General features: G+C 43.4%; 1 protein-coding gene across 2 annotated transcripts in view; it reads right to left on the bottom strand.

Moving 5' to 3' along the window:
- Window positions 1–23,162, bottom strand: part of LOC140493839 (WD repeat-containing protein 70) — a 194,298-nt gene that overhangs the window by 49,025 nt on the left and 122,111 nt on the right. For both annotated transcript variants that reach the window (XM_072592797.1, XM_072592806.1), the window contains exons 12-13: window positions 18,612–18,696; window positions 11,456–11,594 (exon numbers count right to left, since the gene is read on the bottom strand). In XM_072592797.1, coding sequence (XP_072448898.1) covers window positions 11,456–11,594; window positions 18,612–18,696 — 224 coding nt within the window. The remainder of the gene's footprint in view (window positions 1–11,455; window positions 11,595–18,611; window positions 18,697–23,162) is intronic.

Genomic DNA, 23,162 nt, shown 5'->3' with positions numbered 1-23,162 from the left:
TCGCAATCCTTTCTTCAACGATTCTAGGACTATTAGGAGGCCTGTAAAAGACTCCTAACAGGGTGACCTCACCTCTCCTATTCCTAACCTCAACCCAAACTACCTCAGATGGCAAATCTTCATCCATCTTCCTTTCCACCGCTGTAATACTATCTTTGACAAGCAAAGCCACACCCCCCCCTCTTTTACCCCCACCTCTGACCCTACTAAAACATTTAAACCCTGGAACCTGCAACAGCCAATCCTGTCCCTGATCTAGCCATGTCTCCGTAATAGCCACAACATCGAAGTCCCAGGTACCAACCCACGCTGCGAGTTCACCTACCTTATTTCGTATACTTCTGGCATTAAAGTATACACACTTCAAGCCACTCTTCTGTTTACAGGCACGATCCTTTAAGATTGATACCATATTCCTACCCTCCCTACACTCCAGGTCCTGCACCCTAAAGTTACAGTCTGGGTTCCCATGCCCCTGCAGAGTTAGTTTAAACCCCCCCCAAGAGCACTAGCAAACCTCCCCCCAAGGATACTGGTGCCCCTCAGGTTCAGGTGCAGACCATCCTGTCTATAGAGGTCCCACCTTCCCCAGAAAGAACCCCAGTTATCCAAATACCGAAATCCCTCCCTCCTGCACCATCCCTGTAGCCACGCATTTAACTCTTCTCTCTCCCTATTCCTCGACTCTCTATCACGTGGCACGGGTAACAAACCAGAGACAACAACTCTGTTCGTTCTACTTTAGAGTTCGTTTTATTCTTTCCCCTCTAACCTTAAATTTTGCCCTCCAGTCCTTGATCCCCCAACCCTGGGAAAAATACTGCATGCATTTACCGTATCCATGCCTCTCATGATCTTATATACTTCTGTAAGATTCCCCCCTCAGTCTCCTGTGCTCAAAAGAAAAAAAAACATCCTAGCTTGTGCAACTTCTCCCAAAACTCAGTCCCTTGAGTTCTGGAAATATCTTTGTAAATTTCTTCTGCATTCTTTCTATTTTAACAACATCCTTCCTCTCGCAAGGTGACCAAAACTGAACACAATACTGCAACATAATTCCCCAACTTCTATCCTCAATGTCCTGCCAAAAGCCTTCCTCATTGTCCTGTCTACCTGTGGAGAACAGTGCACCTGAACTCCAAGGTCCCTCTGTTCCACTACATTACCTTAAGGCCCAACCATTCACCATGAAACTTCTACCTTGATTCGACTTTCCAAAATGCAACACCACATGCCTATCGATGTTAAACTCCATTTGCCATTTCTCAACCCACTTCGCCAGCTGATCAGGATCTTGCTGCAATTTCTGATAACCTTCCCCACTGTCCACAATGCTGCCTATTTATTGCAAATTTACCAATTATGCCTTGTATATTCTCATCCAAATCATTGATATAGATAACAAAAAGCAATGGGCTGAGCACCGACCCGTAAGCACTCCACTAATCACAGGCCGCCAGCCCAACAAACAGCCTTTGACTGATACCTTCTGCTTCCTACCATTAAGTCAACTGTGTTCCAATTTGCTAGCTCTCCCTGGATTCCATGCAATCTAACCTTCCAGAGCAGCCTATCATGTGGAGCCTTATCAACAGCCTTACTGAAATCCAAATAGAGTATGTCAACCTTCCTGGTCACTTCATCAAAGAACTCCAAATTTGAGGCATGATTTCCCATGCGCAAAGGCATGCTGAATGCTCCTAACCAAACCCTGCCTTTCCAAATGTATGTATATCTATATCCCTCAAAATCTTCTCAACTAACTTACCTACCACAGGCACTTTAGCAACATTTAAGGTGTATCGTTACAAATGGGCAATAAGTGGTGGACCTAAATAAGGTTTTGGTATCGTCGCAGACTTGGTCAGCCGAAGGGCCTGCAACTAAGCTGTACTGCATTGTATACAGTTCATAATTGTTTACCTAAAGCGAGAATCTAATTTCTATTCTCCATATGTATTAAGTTGCAATTCTGCTTAAGTTTAGAATGTGTGTCAATCCATGCTATTCCATCATCTCCAATACTGTGAGCTCCTATTTTGTGTAATAAAACTTTATGTGACGTTATCAAATGTCTTCTGAAAATTTAATTACGCTACCTCGATTAGTTCCTTTTATCATGTCTGCTTTTTATGTCAAGAACTCAAGTTTGTCAAACATGATGAGATTGTGTAAAGCTTTTCGAAATGTTCTGCTATTTCCTCTGTAACAATGTATTTTCGCAATTTCCCAATGATTGATCTTAGGTTAATTAGCCTACAGCATTCTGCATTGTCTCGCACCCTTCCTGAACAGGGGCCTCATTTGTAGTTTTCAAATCCATCTCCTGGAACCCAAGTAGTTTCGGGACATTTTGAAATGGAGACATTTATCCATTGTCTCTGTCTCCATTATCACTGCAGCCAATTCCTTTAAAACTCTTGGATGCAGGTCATTGGGTCCTGGCTTAGTCTTATTAACCCTCCATCATTACACACTACTACACCCAAACTACCTATTCTTGGGTGGGCTCTGAAATGGACTGCTCTAAAAAAAAAATCCCTGATGCATTCTACAAATTCATTTTCCATGTCACCGTTCCCCAGCTGATTTATTTAGGGGAGGCGCGAGAGAAACTGAAAGGTATGAAAGTGGATAAATTACCTGGACCAGAAGGACTTTTGAAGATGCAATTCAAAAGCGAACCATACAGTAAATGGAAAATTGATGTACAGAGAGATCAGGTCTATTGTTCCCTGAAGGTGGCAACGCAGGTCAGTAGAGTGGTCAAGGCTGCATACCGCATGCTTTCCTTCATCGGACAGGGTATTGAGTTTAAGAGGTAGCAGGTCATGTTACAGTTGTATAAAACTTTGGTTCGCCCACATTTGGAATACAGTTCTGGTCACCACATTACCAAAAGGATGTGGATGCTTTGGAGAGGATGCAGAGGATGTTCACCAGGATGTTGCCTGGTATGGAAGGTGCTAGCTTCGAAGAAGGGTTGAGTAGATTAGGATTATTTTCATTGGAAAGGAGAAGGTCGACTTTGGACCTGATTGAGGACTACAAAATCATGAGAGATGTAGACAGGTTAGATAGCTTTGGAGAGGGTTCAGAGGTGGTTTACCAGGATGCTGCCTGAACTGGAGGGCTGATCTTATGAGGAGAGGTTGACTGAGCTCGGACTTTTTTCATTGGAGAAGAGGAGGAGAAGAGGGGACCTAATTGAGGCATACAAGATAATGAGAGGCATAGATAGAGTCGATAGCCAGAGACTATTTCCCAGGCCAGAAATGACTAACACGAGGGGTCATAGTTTTAAGCTGGTTGGAGGAAGGTATAGAGGGGATGTCAGAGGTGTGTTCTTTACACAGAGTTGTGAGAGCATGGAATGCGTTGCCAGCAGTTGTGGAGGCAGGGTCATTGGGGACATTTAAGAGACTCCTCGACATACATCTGGTCACAGAAATGTGAGGGTGCATACATGAGGATCAGTGGTTGGCACAACATCATGGGCTGAAGGGCCTGTTCTGTGCTGTACTGTTCTATGTTCTATAGCAAGAAGCTTTTTTCCAGAGCAGAGGACCCAATTACTAGGGGTCATGAATTCAAAGTAGGAGGGGGGAAAAGTTTATAGGAGATATACGTAGAAGGTTCTTTACGCAGAGGGTGGTGGGTGCCTGGGAGATGTTGCCAGCGGAGATGGTAGAGGCAGCCACAATAGCGTCAATTAAGATGTATCTAGACAGATCCATGAATGGACAGGGAGCAGTGGGATACAGATGCTCAGAAAATAGGTGGCAGATTTAGATCGAGAATTTGTATCAGCGCAGTCTTGGAGGGCTGAAGGGCCTGTTCCAGTGCTGTAATGTTCTTTGTTCTTTGACTACTCCCCAGGTTCTGAAAGAAATAGCAAGAACAGGAACAAAAGAGAAGTACAGCACAAGTACAGACCCTTCAGCCCTCCAAGTCTGTGCTGATCATCATGCCCTAGCTAAAGTAAAAAAATAAACCTTTTGCCCTTATTCGGTTCATATCCCTCTATCCCTCTCTATTCGTGTAAATATCCAGATACCTCTTAAATGTCGCCAGCGTGCCTACTTCCAGCGCCTCTTCTGGCAGTTCTCTCCAGGCTCCTAACATTCTCTGCTGGAAAAACTTTCCTTATGCATCTTCCTTAAACTTTCCCCCCCTCATCTTGAACCTGTAACCCTTGTAACTGAAACTTCAAACCTGGGAAAAAGTTTCTGACTATCCAAGCTGAGAAGGCATTGATGATGATCTTTCAGGAATCACTGGAGTCAGGGAGGGTGCAAGAGAATTGGAAAATTGGTAGTGTAACACCCCTGTTAAAGAAGGAAGGGAGGCAGGAAACAGGAAATTATACGTTAGTTAGCCTGACCTCGGTCATTGGTAATATGTCAGAGTTCATTCTTAAAGAAGAGATTAGGGAGTACTTGGAAGTGAATATTTAACTAGGGCTGAGTCAGCACAGCTTCGTCAATGGAAGGTCATGCCTGACAAATCTGTTGGAAATCTTTAAGAAGGTAAAAAATAAGTTAGACAAAGGAGATCCAGTGGACAAAATCTATTTGGATTTCCAGAAGGCCTTTGTCACACAGGAAATTGCAAAATAAGGCAACAATCCATGGTGTTGGGGCATGCATACAGGATTGGCTGACTTGCAGAGGCAGAGCGTGGGGATAAAGGAATCTTTTTAAGGAATGGCAACTGGTGACAAGTGGGGTTAGTGTGGGACCACAACTATTTATGTTATACATTAATGTTCTGGATGAAGGAACTGGGGGCATTGTTGCTATGTTTGTGGATGACACAGAAATAGGTAGAGGGAGTAGTGTTGAGGAAGTGGGCAAATATATGGCATGTAATGTGAGGAAGTATAAGATTATGAACTTTTGTAGAAATAACAGAGATGCAGACTATTTTTCAATTGGGGAAGAGCTTTGAAAGTCTGACCCTAGTTCAGGATTCTCTTCAAGTTAACGTGCAGGTTCAGTTGGTAACTTGGAAGGCAAATACGATGTTATCATTTCAAAAGAGCTGGAATACAAGAGCAGAGAAGTACTGCTGAGGATGTATAAGGCTTTAGTCTGACAGCATTTGGAATTTTATAAACAGTTTTGGGCCCCGTAAATGAGGAAAGACATGTTGGCCTTCAAGGGCATCAGTGTGTACAGGATACCTGAATGTCCAAAAGTCAATTAAATACTCATCAAGTTAGGTGTTTTATGCTCGCATAAATGAAGGATTGATTAATGGACAAAAATGAGACTGCAGTCATAAGAACATAGAACATTATAGCTCAGTACAGGCCATTCAGCCCTCAATGTTGCGCCGACCTGTGGAACCAATCTGTAGCCCATTTCACCTACACTATTTCATTATCATCCATATGTTTATCCAATGACCATTTAAGTGCCTCAAAGTTGGCGAGTCTACTACTGTTGTAGGCAGGGTATTCAATGCCACTATTACTCTCTGAGTGAAGAAACTACCACTGACATCTGTCCAAATCTATCACCCCTCAATTTAAAGCTGTGTCCCCTCATGCTAGCCATCACCATCTGAGGAAAAAGGCTCTCCCTGTCCACCCTGTCTAACCCTCTGATTATCTTATATGTCTCAAATAAGTTACCTCTCAACCTTCTTCTCTCACGAAAACAGCCTCAAGTCCCTCAGCCTTTCCTCATAAGACCTTCCCTCCATACCAGGCAACATCCTACTAAATCTCCTTTGCATCCTTTCCAAAGCTTCCACATCCTTCCTAGAATACGGTGGCCAGAACTGTATGCAATACTCCAAATGCGGCCGCACCAGAGTTTTGTACAGCTGCAGCATGACTTCGTGGCTCCAAAACTCAATCCCTCTACCCATAAAAGCTAACACACTGTATGCCTTCTTAACAACCCTATCAACCTGGGTGGCAACTTTCAGGGATCTATGTACCTAGACACCGAGATCTTTCTGCTCATCTACACTGCCAAGAATCTTACCATTCACCCAGTTCTCTGTATTCCTTTTGCTCCTTCCAAAATGAATCACCTCACACTTTTCCGCATTAAACTCCATTCGCCACCTCTCAGCTCAGCTCTGCAGCTTATCTATGTCTCTCTCTGTAATACACAACGTTCTTCGGCACTATCCACGACTCCACCGACCTTAATGTCATCCACAAATTCACTAACCCATCCTCCTATGCCCACATCCAGGTCATTTATAAAAATGAACAACAGCAGTGGCCCCAAAACAGATCCTTGCAGTACACCACTAGTAACTGAACTCCAGGGTGAATATTTACCATCAACCACCACCCTCTATCTTCTTTCAGCTAGCCAATTTCTGATCCAAACCGTTAAATCAACCTCAATCCCATGCCCCTGTATTTTCTGCAAAGACCTACCATGGGGAACCTTATCAAACACCTTACTGAAATTCATATACACCACATCAACTGCTTTAGCCTCATCCACCTGTTTGGTCACCATCTTAAATAACTCAATAAGGTTTATGAAGCATGATCAACCCTTCACAAAACTGTGTTGACTATTCCTAATCAACTTATTCCTCTCTCTTAGAAGCTTTTCCAACACTTGACCCACAACTGAAGTAAGGCTTGGTCTATAATTACCAGGGTTGTCTCTACTCCCCTTCTTGAGCAAAGGGACAACATTTGCTATTGTCCAGTCTTCTGGCACTATTCCAGTAGACAATGACAACATAAAGATCACAATGTATGGCTCTGCAATCTCCTCCCTGGCTTCCCAGAGAATCTAAAGATAAATCCCATCTGGCCCAGGGGACTTATCTATTTTCACACTTTCCAGAATTGCTAACACCTCTTCCTTGTGAACCTCAATGCCATTTAAACTAGTAGCCTGTTTTTCAGTATTCTCCTTGACAACATTGTCTTTTTCCAGTGTGAATACCAATGAAAAATATTCATTTAGTGCTTCACCTTTCTCCTCGGACTCCAAATACAAGTTCCCCATATTATCCTTGATTGGCCCTAATCTTTCTCTAGTCATTCTTTTATTCCTGATGCATATAGAGGAAGCTTTAGGATATTCCTTGATCCTATCGGCCAACAACTTCTCATGACTCCTCCTGGCTCTTCTTAGCTTTCTCTTTAGGTCTTTCCTGGCTAACGTATAACTCTCAAGTACCCTAACTGAGCCTTCACGTCTTATCCTCACAAGCTCTGTGTTTACTCTGTCAAGCTCCTTCAGATTCTTATATGTGGCATGTCTGAGATCGTGTCTCATTTTGCTAAACTTGAGAGATTACAAACCCAATTTGCTCAGGCTCTCCTCCAACAAGAACCTCCTGATTCCAAGATCTGATTTTGTGAACTTTCACTGTACCACCTCCAACGTTTGTACTTCCTTCCATAAACGTAGAAACCAAAGCGACATACAGTGCTCCAGGTGTGCTCTTGGCAATTTTGAAAAGACTTTATTCCTAGCTCTCCAAACCCCCTGTGATAAAGACTAGCATGCCATTTGCCTTCCCAATTGTTTGCTGTACCTGCATACTAGCTTTCTGCAGTCCTCATACAAGTGAACATCTTGGGATTTCTGTTCATTTGAAAAGCAAAATCTGTTTTCTATTCTTATGACAAATTTCAATCACTTCATACTTCCCTGTGGTATAGCCCATTTGCCATCTTGTCTGCTCAACTTGTTATATCTCTGTGTAGCATGTTTGTGTCATCCCCATTTTTGTATCTTGCTTTGTAAATCAGCAAAACGAGATACATAACTCTGTACATTGCTCCAAGTTTTCAAAGTAGATTGTAGATAACTGAAAACCCAGCACAACTATTCACAAATTGAAAGTGCCTCACTTATGAGCGATGGAAAGTGTTAGGTATATATCACAGGGCAAGAGTTATTGCTGGGGGAAAGGAAATTATATGTGATTAGACAAGATGTAGGATGCATAGGATGGGGAAGGAAACTGCAGGGGATGGGCACAATTGAAATGTGGAATTTATTCAAGGAACAGCTACTGCATATCCTTGATAAGTATGTAACTGTCAGGCAGGGAGAAAGTGGTCGAGTGCAGGAACGGTGGTTTACTAAAGAAGTTGAATCTCTTGTCAAGAGGAAGAAGACGTTTATGGAAGGAAGTATGAATGTTGGAAGTGGTGCAATGAAAGTTCACAAAATCAGATCTTGGAATCAGGAGGTTCTTGTTGGAGGAGAGCCTGAGCAAATTGGGTTTGTAATCTCTCAAGTTTAGCAAAATGAGACACGATCTCAGGCATGCCACATATAAGAATCTGAAGGAGCTTGACAGTAAACACAGAGCTTGTTTTCGCCGGTCAGGGAATCTAAAACACAGGGGAAAGAGCCTCAGGATAAAGAGCAGATCATCTAGGGCTGAGATGAGGAGAGATTTCTTCATTTGAAGGATTGCAAATATTTGGAATTCTCTGCCCAAAAGGCTTATGGCGTCCCCATTATTGGATGTGTTACAGGCTGGGATGAACAGCTTTTTTTAATGTCTTCAGAAATCAAAGCACATGAAAACACATTGAAATGTTAAGTTGAATGCAAGATCAAGCACCCCCTTAATGAACAGCAGGGCAGGCTTGACGGACTGAATGTTGCCCTCCTCTGATTTATTACTTAAAACCATTTTGATTCATGATTTTCCAATTGTTGAGAATTAAGGTTTACTTACATCTGTGTTAAATGAGCTTTCATATTTGGTATTCCCTGTGTAACACAAGACTTCAACTAACTGCCACATTTGTGACTAACCTGCAAACATAAACTGACCTCTTCTTGAAAACAGAGAAGTTATGAGAATCATCAAGGTTTTGAATCATGCACTATTATCAATGTCACGAAAATATGATGATTTTGGTCTTAGAAGGAATGAAGGTAGACAAGCAGGAGGCTGGAAGAACGCAGCAAGCCAGGCATCATCAGGAGGTGGAGAAGTCAATGTTTCGGGTGTAACCCTTCTTCAGGACTGGCAGAAACGGGTAAGGTGGTAGGTGAGGACAAGGGAGATACAGCCCTTATTGCATTTGAGAGGGTTAGAGCAGTGGAACGGGGAATGGAGGCAGTGTGGTGGAGGGCTGTCTGGAAGACAGAGAGGGCGAAAGCGCATTATTCAAAATAGGTGGATACCTAGGATGCTTGGGAGTGGAATGTCTCCTCCCCCGAACAAATGCGGTAGAGGTGGAGGAACTGGTAGAACGGGCTGGAGTTCTTGCAGGATACTGGGTGGGAGGAGGTGGTTGTGAATGTCTGTGGGCTTAAAGTAAATGTCCGTCTGTAGACCATTGCCGGATTTTGAAATGTGGAAGTCAAGAAAGGGGACAGAGGTGTCCAAGTTGGACTCAGTGAATTTGAGGGCGGGGAAGACGTGTGGGTGAAGTTGAACTACTCCAGCTCAGCCTGGATGTAAGATGTTGTACTGATGTAGTCCTGAAGAAGAGTTACACCTGAAACACTGACGTCTCCGCCTCCTGATGCTGTGTTCTTCCAGCCTCCTGTTTGTCTATCTTGGAATCCAGCTTCTGCAGGTTTTTGTCTCTTAGAAGGAATGAAAACAACCTTCAAATGGAGATGGGCAAGTGGTCAATGCTCATCTGACTCCTGAGTAGCTGGTGACTGTCATAGCATAGAATGTAGGACAATACAGTGCAGAGCAGGCCTTTCAGTCCTTGACGTTGCGCCGACCTGTGAACTCATCTAAGGCCATCCCCCAAACTCTCCCAACATCATCCACATGTTTATCCAAGGATTGTTTAAATGGCCCTAATGTGGCTGAGTTAACTACATTGGCAGACAGGGTATTCCATGCCCTTACCACTCTCTGCATAAAGAACCTGCCTCTGACATTTGTCTTAAACATATCACCCCTCAATTTGCAGCTATGCCCCCTCGTACAAGCCGACGTCATCATCCTAGGAAAAAGACTCTCACTGTCCACCTTATCTAATCCTCTGACCATCTTCTATGTCTCTATTAAATTGCCTCTTAGCCTTACAGACCCAAGTCCCTCAGCTTTTCCTCATACAAGCTTCCCTCCAGACCAGACAACATCTTGTAAATCTCCTATGCACCTTTTCCGATGCTTCCACATCCTTCCTGTAATGGGGAGACCAGAACAGTACACAATATTTCAAGTAAGGCCACACGACCATTTTGTATGGATGCAGCATGACATTACGGCTCCGAAACTCAATCCCTCTACCACTAAAACCTAACACACCATATGCCTTCTTAACAGCACTATCAACCTGGGTGGTAACTTTTAGGGATCTATGCACATGGACTCCAAGATCCCTCTGCACATCCACACTACCAAGAACCTTTCTATTGACCCAGTATTCTGCCTTCCTGTTATTCTTCCCAAAGTGAATCATCTCACATTTGGCTGCATTGCAGTCCAATTGCCACCTCTCAGCCCAATTCTGCAGTTTATCCAGGTCTCCCTGCAACATTCTTCCACACTGTCCACCGTTTAGTGTCATCCACAAACTTACTAACCCAACCACCTATGCCTACGTCTAAGTCATTTATAAAAATGACAAACAGCAGTGGTCCCAAAACAGACCCTTGTGGCACACCACTAGTAACTGGACTCCAGGCTGAATATTTTCCATCAACTACCACTTGCTGCCTTCTTACAGAAAGCCAGTTTCTAATCCAAACTGCTAAATCACCCTTAATCCCATGCCTCCACATTTTCTCTAACAGCCTAGCATGTGGAACCTTATCAAAGGCTTTAATGAAGTCCATGTGCACCACGTCAACTGCTCTACCCTCATCGACATGCTTGGTCACCTTCTCAAAAAACTCTATTGATGTCCAGCCCCCAAAATAAGATCTGTCAATAGGGTCAGGAGAGAAGGGAGGGGCAAGACCATTTAGGGAGATGGGACACATCAGCCTGAGGGAAGAACAATGATGGTTTGCACCAAGATCACCAAAGACTACAAGGAATGTGACAGCACTGGAACATAGATCTAGATTGATTTTATCCTCCATTCTACAGAATGGTTCCAGAATCGGGAAAGCATTCTCATTGTCAAGGATCATAAAGGACCTTTCTTTGCCTAATTAATTAATGTTCCACATCGAAACTGCTGCTTCTCATAGGCTACCAGCAATAAATCGTCATCTGCCTATATTAGATATGTCTGATCACGAACCCCCCCCCCTCCCAAAATCAACACAATTATCCTGTGGATACTTCCTTTATCAATGGATTATCGCAATTTCCCAGTTACAAATGTTTGGTCACCAGCTTCCAGCTGCCAGCATCATGCGACCCTGCTTTCTGAATAGATTTGTGACATTTACCTCTCAGACTGGGAGTGCAGCAGAGCAAGGATGAAAGCAGGGAATAACATGATAAGCTCAGATATCACAAAGTCCTCTCGGCTCCCTTTGGGAACTATGAAAGATAAATTATTAAATAATTGACTCACTGCATCAGTGACCTCAATCTCATACAATTTTTGAAATGTCTCTCTATCAAAGAACAGCAGCTTTCCGTTCTCCTGTCCTCTCTTCACTGATGTCCCAGTTACCAGCAGCTTATCATCCGGGCTGAAGCAGCAATCCGTCCTGAAGGAGAGAACATTAACATTGTGGAAGGCTCATTCCTCACCAAGTCGACAAGGCAAACATAAAGCATTCATACTGAGCCTTGACATAAAAGTCACAAATCATTTCACAAAGTATTATGAAGCAAATTTGATAAAGTGACAACTAAGGTAGGATGAGAGCAGATTGCTAAAAGCTTAGGCTTTTAAGGGGAACCTTAATAGAGTCAAAGAGATGTACAGCACGGAAACAGACCCTTCGGTCCAACCCATCCATGCTGACCAGATATCCCAACCCAATCTAGTCCCATCTGCCAGCACTCGGTCCATATCTCTCCAAACCCTTCCTATTCATAAACGTACCACCCTCTGCATGAAAACGTTGACCCTTCGGTCTCTTTTATATCTTTCCCCTCTCACCCTAACCCCATGCCCTCTAGTTCTGGACTCCTGAACCCAGGGAAAAGACTTTATCTATTTATCCTATCCATGCCCCTCATAATTTTGTAGGCCTCTATAAGGTCACCCCTCAGCCTCAGACGCTCCAGGGAAAACAGCCCCAGCCTGTTCAGGGATACCATTTAGGAAGATGGGACACATCAGCCTGAGGGAAGAACAATGATGGTTCGCACCAAGATCACCAAAGACGACAAGGAATGTGAGACCATTAAGTGTATAAGTCCTGCTATGATTTGCTTCCCCAAAATGCAGCACCTCACATTTAAAAGAATTAAACTCCATCTGCCACTTCTCAGCCCATTGGCCCATCTGGTCCAGATCCTGTTCTAATCCGAGGTAACCCTCTTCACTGTCCACTACACCTCCAATTTGGGTGTCATCTGCAAACTTACTAACTGTACCTCTTATGCTCGCGTCCAAATCATTTATGTAAATGACAAAAAGAGGAGGACCCAGCACCGATCCTTGTGGCACTCCACTGGTCACAGACCTCCAGTCTGAAAAACAACCTCCCACCACCACCCTCTGTCTTCTACCTTTGAGCCAGTTCTGTATCCAAATGGCTAGTTCTCACTGCATTCCGTGAAATCCTAACCTTGCTAACCAGTCTCCCATGGAGAATGGCCCTTAATGAAGGACAAGAGCTTTACAGAGGTGAACACAATGGTATAGTAATTAAATCAGATAAAAGCAAGATTACTGCAGATGCCAGAATGTGAAATAAAATCAAAGTGCTGGAGAAAACTCAGCAGCTCTGGCAACATCTGTGACTGAAAACAGAGTTCATGTTTTGAGTACAATATGACTTCCTCAGAACGAGAGGAGTACAAAATCTTTGAGGGTTTTAAAGGTCTAGAGAAATTTGGAGACGATTAGACACTGAAGCAGAAGTAGACCATTCAACCCATTGTGTCTGCTCTGCCCTTTAATCAGATCACAGCTGATCGGATAATGTTCTCATCCACATTCCTGCCTTTACATCAGAATGCTTGATTCTCTTGCTAATTAAAAAACATACTGTCTATGGATACTCAATCACTCTTCAATATACTCAGTGAGCCATTCTCAACACATGGAACATATAACATAACAGCACAGAACATGCCCTTCGGCCCACGATGTTGTGCCGAACATTTGTCCTAGCTTAAGCACTCATCCATGTACCTATTCAATTGCCGCTTAAAGGTCACCAATGATTCTGACTCTGCCACTCCCACAGGCAGCGCATTCCATGCCCCCACCACTCTCTGGGTAAAGAACCTACCCCTGACATCCCCCATACCTTCCACCCTTCACCTTAAATTTATGTCCCCTTGTAACACTCTGTTGTACCCGGGGAAAAAGTCTCTGACTGTCTACTCTATGTATTCCCCTGATCATCTTATAAACCTCTATCAAGTCACCCCTCATCCTTCGCCGTTCCAATGAGAAAAGGCCTAGCACTCTCAACCTATCCTCGTACGACCGATTCTCCATTCCAGGCAACATCCTGGTAAATCTCCTCCGCACTCTCCCCAAAGTTTCCACACCTTTCCTAAAATGAGGCGACCAGAACTGCACACAGTACCCCAAATGTGGCCTTACCAAGGTCCTATACAGCTGCAACATCACCTCACGACTTTTGAATTCAATCCCTCTGCTAATGAACGCTAATACACCATAGGCCTTCTTACAAGCTCTATCCACCTGAGTGGCAACTTTCAAAGAGCTATGAACACAGACCCCAAAGATCCCTCTGCTCCTCCACCTTACTAAGAACCCTACCGTTAACCCTGTATTCCGCATTCTTATTTGTCCTTCCAAAATGGACAACCTCACACTTGACAGGGTTGAACTCTATCTGCCACTCCTCAGCCCAGCTCTGAATCATATCTAAGTCCTTTTGCAGCTGACAACAGCCCTCCTCACTATCCACAACTCCACCAATCTTCGTATCGTCTGCAAACTTACTGACCCACCCTTCGACTCCCTCTTCCAAGTCATTAATAAAAATTACAAACAGCAGAGGACCCAGAACTGATCCCTGCGGAACTCCACTTGTAACTGGGCTCCAGGCTGAATATTTACCATCTATCACCACTCTCTGACTTCGACCGGTTAGCCAGTTCTCTATCCAACTGGCCAAACTTCCCACTATCCCATGCCTCCTGACTTTCCGCATAAGCCTACCATGGGGAACCTTATCAAATGCCTTACTAAAATCCATGTACACTACATCCACTGCTCTACCCTCATCCACATACTTGGTCACCTCCTCAAAGAATTCAATAAGACTTGGAAGGAAAGACCTACCCCTCACAAATCCGTGCTGGCTGTCCCTAATCAAGCAGTGTCTTTCCAGATACTCATAAATCCTATCCCTCAGTACCCTTTCCATTACTTTGCCTACCACCGAAGTAAGACTAACTGGCCTGTAATTCCCGGGGTTATCCCTATTCCCTTTTTTGAACAGGGGCACAACATTCGCTACTCTCCAGTCCCCTGGCACCACCCCCATTGACAGTGAACATGAAAAGATCATTCCCAAAGGTTCTGCAATTTCCTCTCTTGCTTCCCACATAATCCTAGGATATATCCCGTCAGGCCTGGGGGACTTGTCTATCCTCAAGTTTTTCAAAATGTCCAACACATCTTCCTTCCTAACAAGTATCTCCTCTTGCTTACCAGTCCATTTCATACTCTTCTCTTCAGCAATACGGTCCCTCTCATTTATAAATACTGAAGAAAAGTACTCATTCAAGACCTCCCCTATCTCTTCTGACTCAATACACAGTCTCCCACTACTGTCCTTGATCGGAACTACCCTCGTTCTCGTCATTCTCATGTTTCTCACATGATCCTTGATCTTACCCACCAAAGATTTTTCATGCTCTCTCTTAGCTCTCCTAATCCCCTTCTTCAGCTCCCTTCTGGCTATCCTGCATCTCTTCAATGCTCTGTTTGAACCTGGTTTCCTCAACCTTAGGTCAGCCTCCTTCTTCCTCTTTACAAGACATTCAACTTCTCTCGTCAACCAAGGTTTCCTCACACTACCATCTCTTTCCTGCCTGACAGGTACATACATATCAAGGACACGTCATATCTGTCCCTTGAAAAAGTTCCACATTTCAATGACATCCTTCCCTGACAGCCTATGCCCCCAACTTATGCTCCTCAGATCCTGTCTTGCAGGATCATATTTACCCTTCCCCCCAATTGTAAAACCTACCCTGTAGCACGCACCTATCTCTCTCCATAACTAAGGTGAAAGTCACAGAATTGTGGTCACCATCACCAAAGTGCTCACCCACTAACAAGCCCATCACTTGTCCCAGTTCATTACTTGTCCCGGTTCAAATCTAATATGGCCTCCCCTCTGGTTGGACAATCTACATACTGAGTTAGAAGCGCTTCCTGGACACACTGCACAAACACCGCCCCATCCAATCTACTTGATCTAAAGAGCTTCCAATCAATATTTGGGAAGTTGAAATCACCCATGACTACTACCCTGTGGCTTCTGCACCTTTCCAAAATCTGTTTCCCAATCTGTTTCTCCACATCTCTGCTGCTATTGGGGGGTCTATAGTAAACACCCAACAAGGTGACTGCACCTTTCCTATTTCTGACTTCAGCCCATACTACCTCCAGAGGCAGATCCCCCTCGAACTGCCTTTCTGCAGCCGTTATACCATTTCTAATTAGCAATGCCACCCCCCCTCCTTTTTTACCACCCACCCTAATCTTACTGAAACATCTGTAACCAGGAACCTCCAACACCCATTCCTTTCCCTCTTCTATCCACGTTTCCGTGATGGCCACAACATCGTAGTCCCAAGTACCAATCCACGCCTTAAGTTCACCCACCTTATTTCTGATACTCCTTGCGTTGAAGTATACACACTTGAACCCATCTCTGTGTCCGCAAGTATTCCCTGTCAGTGCTACCTTCTCCACAGCCTCCCTACATTCTTGGACATCCTGAAAAACAGCTAACCTACTTGCTGGACTACAAGTCCAGATGCCATCCCCCTGCCAAATTAGTTTAACCCCCCCCCCCCCCCCCCCCCCCCCACCAAAGAGTGCGAGCAAACCTACCTCCCAAGATATTGGTGCCCTTCTGGTTCACCCTTTAAACAATTCCAGATTTTAAAAATATTTTTTAAAAATTGGGCAGCACGGTGGCTCAGTGATGTGCACTGCTGCCTCACATCACCAGGGACCCAAGTTTGATTCCAGCCCCGGGTGACTGTCTGTGTGGAGTTTGCACATTCTCACTGTGTCTGCGTGGGGTTTCCTTCAGGTGCTCCAGTTTCCTGCACCTGGAGCACCTGAAGGGTCGATGTGGCCTTGTTGGGCCGAAGAGTCTGTTTCCACACAATAGGGATTCTATGACTCCACAGATTTGCGAATTTTAAAGGGAAGAAATTTATTCTCATCTCTGTCTTAAATGGGCAGCCCCCTTATTTTGTGATTACACACTCTGGTCCTTGACATTTCCACAAGGGGAAACAATATTTCCACATTTACCCTGTTGGGCCCTCAAAGAATGCTGTTTATATCAGTCTTCTAAATTCTGAAGACTCTGGATCCAACCTACTTAACCTCATGAGAAAATCCCTCCATACCAGAGAATCAGGCTAGTGAAAATACTCTGGACTGACTCCAATGCTAGCATATCTTTAATGGGAATATAACTGTTCATGGCATTCCAATTGTGGTCTAACTAGTGCCTTGTATTGTCTTAATAAGACCTCCTTATTTCCTTTGAAATAACTTTCCATGAAGCAAGATGGCGCTGGACATGTTTGACTCCTTGCGAGCTCTCACGTGCATTTCTAAGTTTCCTGTTTCCTACAATCGTTTTACATTCTTTAAACTAATAGCATGTGTTTAAAAATTACTAATAACTCTCTTTTGCTTTTGCCAACATTTACCTATTATTTACTATCTATGCTACTTAACTCTGTGATCTGCGTCTATTGCTCGCAAGACAAAGTTTTTCACTGTGCCTCGGTACATGTGACAATAAATTCAATTCATGGCCAACATTGCATTTGTCACCCCTGGTTACTACTAAGCTTGGATGCTAGCTTTTTGTGACTCAAGTGCAAGGCCTCCCAAATTTCTTTATGATGTAGCTTTCTGCAGTCTTCCCCATTTAAACATCATTTAGTGCCACTATCCTTCCTGCCAAAACACATGACTTGACATTTTCCCACATTTTATTCCACCTGTGAAGTTTTTGGCCACTCACTCAGCCTGGGTTAGGATCTATCCCAGAGTGCTGAACGACGCAAGTGAGGAAATTGCTGGGACCGTGTACGAAATCTTTGTATCCTCTTGAGTCACAGAAGAGGTCCCAGAGGACTGGAGAGTAGCCAAAGTTCATTTGAATAAGGAGGATACTACGGATAATCCAGAAAATTCCAGACTGGTGAGTCAGTGGTAGAGAACTTATTTGAGAAGACTCTTCGGGATAGGATTTATTCACTTATTAACAATAGGCAGCATGACTTTGTGCAGGGAAGGTCACAGAACATAGAACAGAACAGCACAGGAATAGGCCCTTCAGCCCATGATGTTGTGCTGAACATGACGCCAAATTAAACTAATTCCTTCTGCCAGCCCTTGGTCCACATTCACATGCTTATCTAAAAGCCCTTAAGCACGCCTATCGTATCTGCCTCCACCACCACCCCTGGCAGCACATTGCAGAGTAAAAATCCTGCCCCTCTCACCTTAACTGTACGTCCCCTAGTTTTAGATATTTCAACTTTGCTAAAATGAAACTAACCGTCAACCGATGCAACTCATAATTTTATACACTTCTATAAGGTCTCCCCTCAGCCTCTGCCACTTCAGAGAAAACAACCCAAGACTTTCTAGCCACTGGATGTAGGTTTGCTTGCTGAGCTACAAGGTTCGTTTTCAGACATTACATCACCATACTAGTGAGCCTCCAGTGAAGGGCTTTCTATTTGTGAGTTTAGATTTCCTTGGGTTGGTGATGTCACTTCCAGTTCTCTTTCTCAGAGGGAATAGATGGGATCCAAATCCATGTGTTTCTTGATGGAGTTCTGGTTGGAATGCCATGGTTCTAGAAATTCTCTGCATGTCTCTGTTTGGCTTGTCCTAGGATGGATGTGTTGTCCCGGACAAAATGGTGTCCTTCCTCGTCCGTATCTAGTGAGAGTGGGTCATGCCTTTGAAAGAAACTTCAAAGATGAGATCCAGAAACAAAGAGTCAGTATTTTGGCCATTTGCTCAGAGCTGAAAGCTTCAGATATCCCTCCTCGAGAACAAGTAGAAGGCAACAAGGGGGGCCAACCTAGACAGCAAGTAGATGACATATTTCAGCGTGGCTACTGATACACAACTGGCCTTGAAAGCAGACTTCTTGATGGAAGTGGCAACAAATGGTAATAATGGCATTTACCCAATGACTAGTTCTTATATTTCCATGTTAGTTTTACATTACTTCTTTACAACAGTGACAAACACTTGAAAAGTACTCGATTCGTTGTAAAGTTCTGGTGGTAAAGAAAGGAACAGTGTTGATTAATGTCAGATATTTTTATACAGTGCTGCAGAAACTCACATTGGAAAGATGTTGGGCAGACCCGATGCCACATTCAAAGGATTCCGAAAATTCCTCATATCCCAGGTTTTAATGGTGTCATCTCCTAGAAAACAAATGTAAGCAACATTTTAATCTTAAAAGTTGGTTCTATCAGGGCCACTTGGTTCCTGACCTTGTTACAGACTTGGCCCAAACATGGTTAAAAGACTGAACCGCAGAGGTGAGCGGAGAGTAACTGTGACATACAATCAACTATGATTGTTAACATTAAGGCAGCATTTAACAGAGATTGCTATCAAGGAGCCCAAGCAAAACTAGAGTCCAGTACTATGGAATAATGAAGGTTAATTAATAATTTTACTGTAACAGACTTTTGGGGATGAGACACCACAGTATGATTGAATTTTTGCAGTACTGTTGAAAGTGAGCAAGTTCAATCTGAAACAAGTGTTAAATTTGACTAAGGTAAATTATGAAAGCATAAGGCATAATTTGGCTGAGCTGGATTGAGGAACTACATTAAAAGTCTACACTGGCAACGGTCAGTGTTTAAAAAACTATAGCAATTATCATGGCTTACAAAGTTAAGGATTGTAAAGAAGAATTTTTTTTTTACTCATTGTGGTGAGAGAGCTGTGGGGTGGTGGGAGTCACAAGTGTGGCACTGGAAATATACAGCAGGTCAGGCAACATCTGAGGAGCAGGAGAGTTGACGTTTTGTGCATAAGCTCTTCATCAGGAATGAGAGGGTGGTGGCCAGTTGTTGATGGCAAAGACCTTCTGCTTGACAACAACTCCTGAGTAGCTGAACAGACTGTAGCTGACAAAGTTTGGGCAGAATCCTTCGGATCTCCAGAAAGTAAGAAGTTGCCCTTTTACCTGAAGTAAAAACATCTTAAGCCTTAAGAAAGTCTCACCACTTCTGCAAGCTGTGGCTTTTAACCTAGGTCAGAGACTTTTCGATAGGTGTGAACCAGTCGTTCTATACCTCCTACAACCAAGTGAAAGCATTTGGAGAAGGAAAGTGGTGGAGGAATGAGTCCTGACAAAGCTAAAATGATAATCCCAGCAAACCCTGCAGACAGGGATCACTGAGCCACTTTCCTAGTCTTTCTGTCCATCCCAACAACACGCTATGTTTGGCGTCTGTCAAAAAGGAATACAGGACCAAGGAGTATAACAGCAGGCCATTTGTCTCTTGAGGCCTGTTCTGCCAATCAATACGATCATGACCGATTCTCTATCACAATGCAATATTCCTGTGTTCTTCTCATACTGCTTGATATCTTTAAAATCTAAAATTATGACTTGTACAAAATTCCACAGGATCACCACTATCTGAGTGAGACAATATTCCCTCATCTCAGTCCTAAATGGTCTCCCTCATATCCTGAGACTGTGTTCCTGAGTTCTGGACTCCAGAAACAAAAAAACGTCCTCCCTGCATTGAGTCTGTCCAGTGCTGTTAGAATTTTGTGTGTTGCATTCAGATCCCCTTACATCTTCCTAAACTTTAGTGAATACAAGCCCAGTCAAACCAATCTCTCAGATACCTTTTTCCTAAGTTGAAGATAAATACTGGACTCAAAACATTAACTTTACTTTTCTCTCCACAGATGCTGCCAGATGCGGCTTTCTCCAGCAAATTTTATGTTTGTTTACTTTCATTTACTGGTATACAAGGACCTCCAGATCCCCTTACACATCCATTCTTCATGATACATCATTTAAATAATACTCTTGATTATTATTTTTCACACCAAAGTGTATAAGCTCACATTTAACAATAACGTATTGCATCTGCCATCTGTTAATCCACTCGTTCAACCTGTCTAAATCCCCTTGATACCTCCTTGCTTCCTGCTCACAGCTCAAAACGCCACCAAATTTTATGTCAGCAGCAAATGTTGCATTTGGTCCCCACATTAGGTGATTTCTACACATCGTGAACAAGGGGGTTAAAGCCTGTGACTTGGAAAAAGACCCGTTTATTCCCACACACAGTTTCCTGAATATCAACTCATTCTCATTTCATGCCATTGCCCCATCCCATGTACTTTGTTACCTACTAACCCTCTCTTGGGGACCTTATCAAAGACTTTCTGAAACTCCAAACACACCAAATCCACTGGCTCTCCTTTATCTATTCTACTCATCACATCCTCAAAAAACTTCAGTAGATGTATTGAGCGAGATTTGTCTTCCATAAATCCATGCTTGCTTTGTCCAAACTTGTGCTTTCCAAGTGTTCTGTTATCATGTCTGTTACAACAGAATCTAGCATTTGCCCCACAATTATGATAGGTTAAGTGGTCTGTAATTGTTTTTCTCTCACTTTGTCTTCAAATAGGTTACATTTTCCACCTTACAATCTGTGGGAGACGACAGAAATTTGGCAGATGACCAACAAAGCATCCAATATTTCCTGTGCCATTTCTTTGAATATTCTGGGATGTAGATGATCAGGTCCTGGGGATTTGTCAGCCATTTTCCCAGCAAAATTTTCTTACTGGTAAAGATTTCCTTCAATTGCTCCCTTTGATTGCAAACATTTCTGGCAAATAATTTGTGCCTCTCTTAAGACAACAAAACCAAAGTATGGGTTCAATTCTTCTGTCATTTCTTCATTCTTCATCACAATTTTCAAGACTGCAATGAGCTGACATGTGTCTTTACTAATCCTTTCTCCTCATGTATTTATTGAAAGTTTTATGGTCAGTTTCCAAGTTAGCTGTGAGACACTATAGAAAAACCGCAAGCGTATTGTCAAGAAACTGCAATTAGATTTGTTGACAAATTGCCATAAGTTAGAAAAATGTATATTTTAAAAACAAGTATCTGCACTTGGATCTAACTGGGAAAGTTCAGGCCAATACAATAAGGTAATAAAACTAACCTAAGAGAATTAAGACTAATAAATTAAAATGCATTTATTGCAATGCAGGAGGCCTGACAGGTAAGACTGATGAACTCAGGGCATGGTTGGGAACATGGGACTAGGATATCACAGCTATTACAGAAATGTGGCTCAGGCAAGGGTAGGACTCGTAGCCATAGATACCATTGGAGGAAAGAAATTGGGGCAGAAGAGCAGGAGGATTGGCATTTTTGGTTATGGCTAATATTATGGCTGGACTTAGGGAGGACATTCTTGGGAATACATCGAGTCAAGTTATATAGGTGGAACTGAGAAATAACAAAGGAATAATCACCTTATTGGGATAGTAAAATAGGCCCCCTATTCGGCAGCAAGAAGTTGAGAAGCAAATTTGCAAGGAGAACGCAGTGATCTGTAAGAATAATAGGGTTATAATAGTAAAGGATTTTAACTTTTCAAACATAGACTGGGATTGCCATAGTGTTAAGGGCTTGGATGGAGAAAAATTTGTTAAGTGTGCACAAGAGAATTTTCTTATTCAGTATGAGGATATACCAATTAGAGAAGGAGCAAAGCTTGACCTTCTGTTGTATATGGATTTTAGTAAAGCATTTGATAAGGTTCCCCATGGTAGGCTACTGCAAAAAATACGGAGGTATGGCATTGAGGGTGAGTTGGAGGTTTGGATTAGGAATTGGCTGGCTGGAAGAAGACAGAGGGTAGTAGTTGATGGTAAATGTTCACCTTGGAGTGCAGTTACTAGCGGTGTTCCGCAAGGATCTGTTTTGGGACCATTGCTGTTTGTCATTTTTATAAATGACCTGGAGGAGGGGCTAGAAGGTTGGGTGAGCAAGTTTGCGGATGATACGAAAGTCGGTGCAGTTGTTGACAGTGAGGAAGGATGTGTCAGGTTACAGCGGGATATAGATAAGCTGCAGAGCTGGGCAGAAAGGTGGCAAATGGAGTTCAATGTGGGTAAGTGTTAGGTGATTCACTTTGGTATGAGTAACAAAAAGATGTGGTACTGGGCTAATGGTCGGATACTTGGTAGTGTGGATGAGCAGAGGGATCTTGGTGTCCATGCACACAGATCTCTGAAAGTTGCCACCCAGGTAAATAGTGCGGTGAAGAAGGCATATGGCGTACTGGCTTTTATTGGTAGAGGAATTGAGTTCCGGAGTCCTGAGGTCATGTTACAGTTGTATAAGACTCTGGTGCGGCTGCATCTGGAGTATTGTGTGCAGTTTTAGTCGCCATACTATAGGAAGGATGTGGAGGCACTGGAACGGGTGCAGAGGAGGTTTACCAGGATGTTGCCTGGTATGGGAGGAAGATCGTATGAGGAAAGGCTGAGGCACTTGGGGCTGTTTTCATTGGAGAAAAGAAGGTTTTGGGGTGACTTGATAGAGGTGTACAAGTTGATTAGGGGTTTAGATAGGGTTGACCATGAGAACTTTTTTCCACGTATGGAGTCAGCTATTACGAGGGGGCATAGCTTTAAATTAAGGGGTGGTAGGTATAGGACAGATGTTAGGGGTAGATTCTTTACTCAGCGAATCGTGAGTTTATGGAATGCCCTGCCAGTAGCAGTGGTGGACTCTCCCTCTTTATGGGCATTTAAATGGGCATTGGATAGGCATATGGAGGATAGTGGGCTAGTGTAGGTTAGGTGGGCTTGGATCGGCGCAACA

The sequence above is a fragment of the Chiloscyllium punctatum genome, chromosome 2 (genome assembly GCF_047496795.1).
Source record: "Chiloscyllium punctatum isolate Juve2018m chromosome 2, sChiPun1.3, whole genome shotgun sequence".
Classification (NCBI taxonomy): domain Eukaryota; kingdom Metazoa; phylum Chordata; class Chondrichthyes; order Orectolobiformes; family Hemiscylliidae; genus Chiloscyllium; species Chiloscyllium punctatum.
Note: the sequence above shows the minus strand (reverse complement) of the source record. Positions and strands in the feature narration are given on the sequence as shown.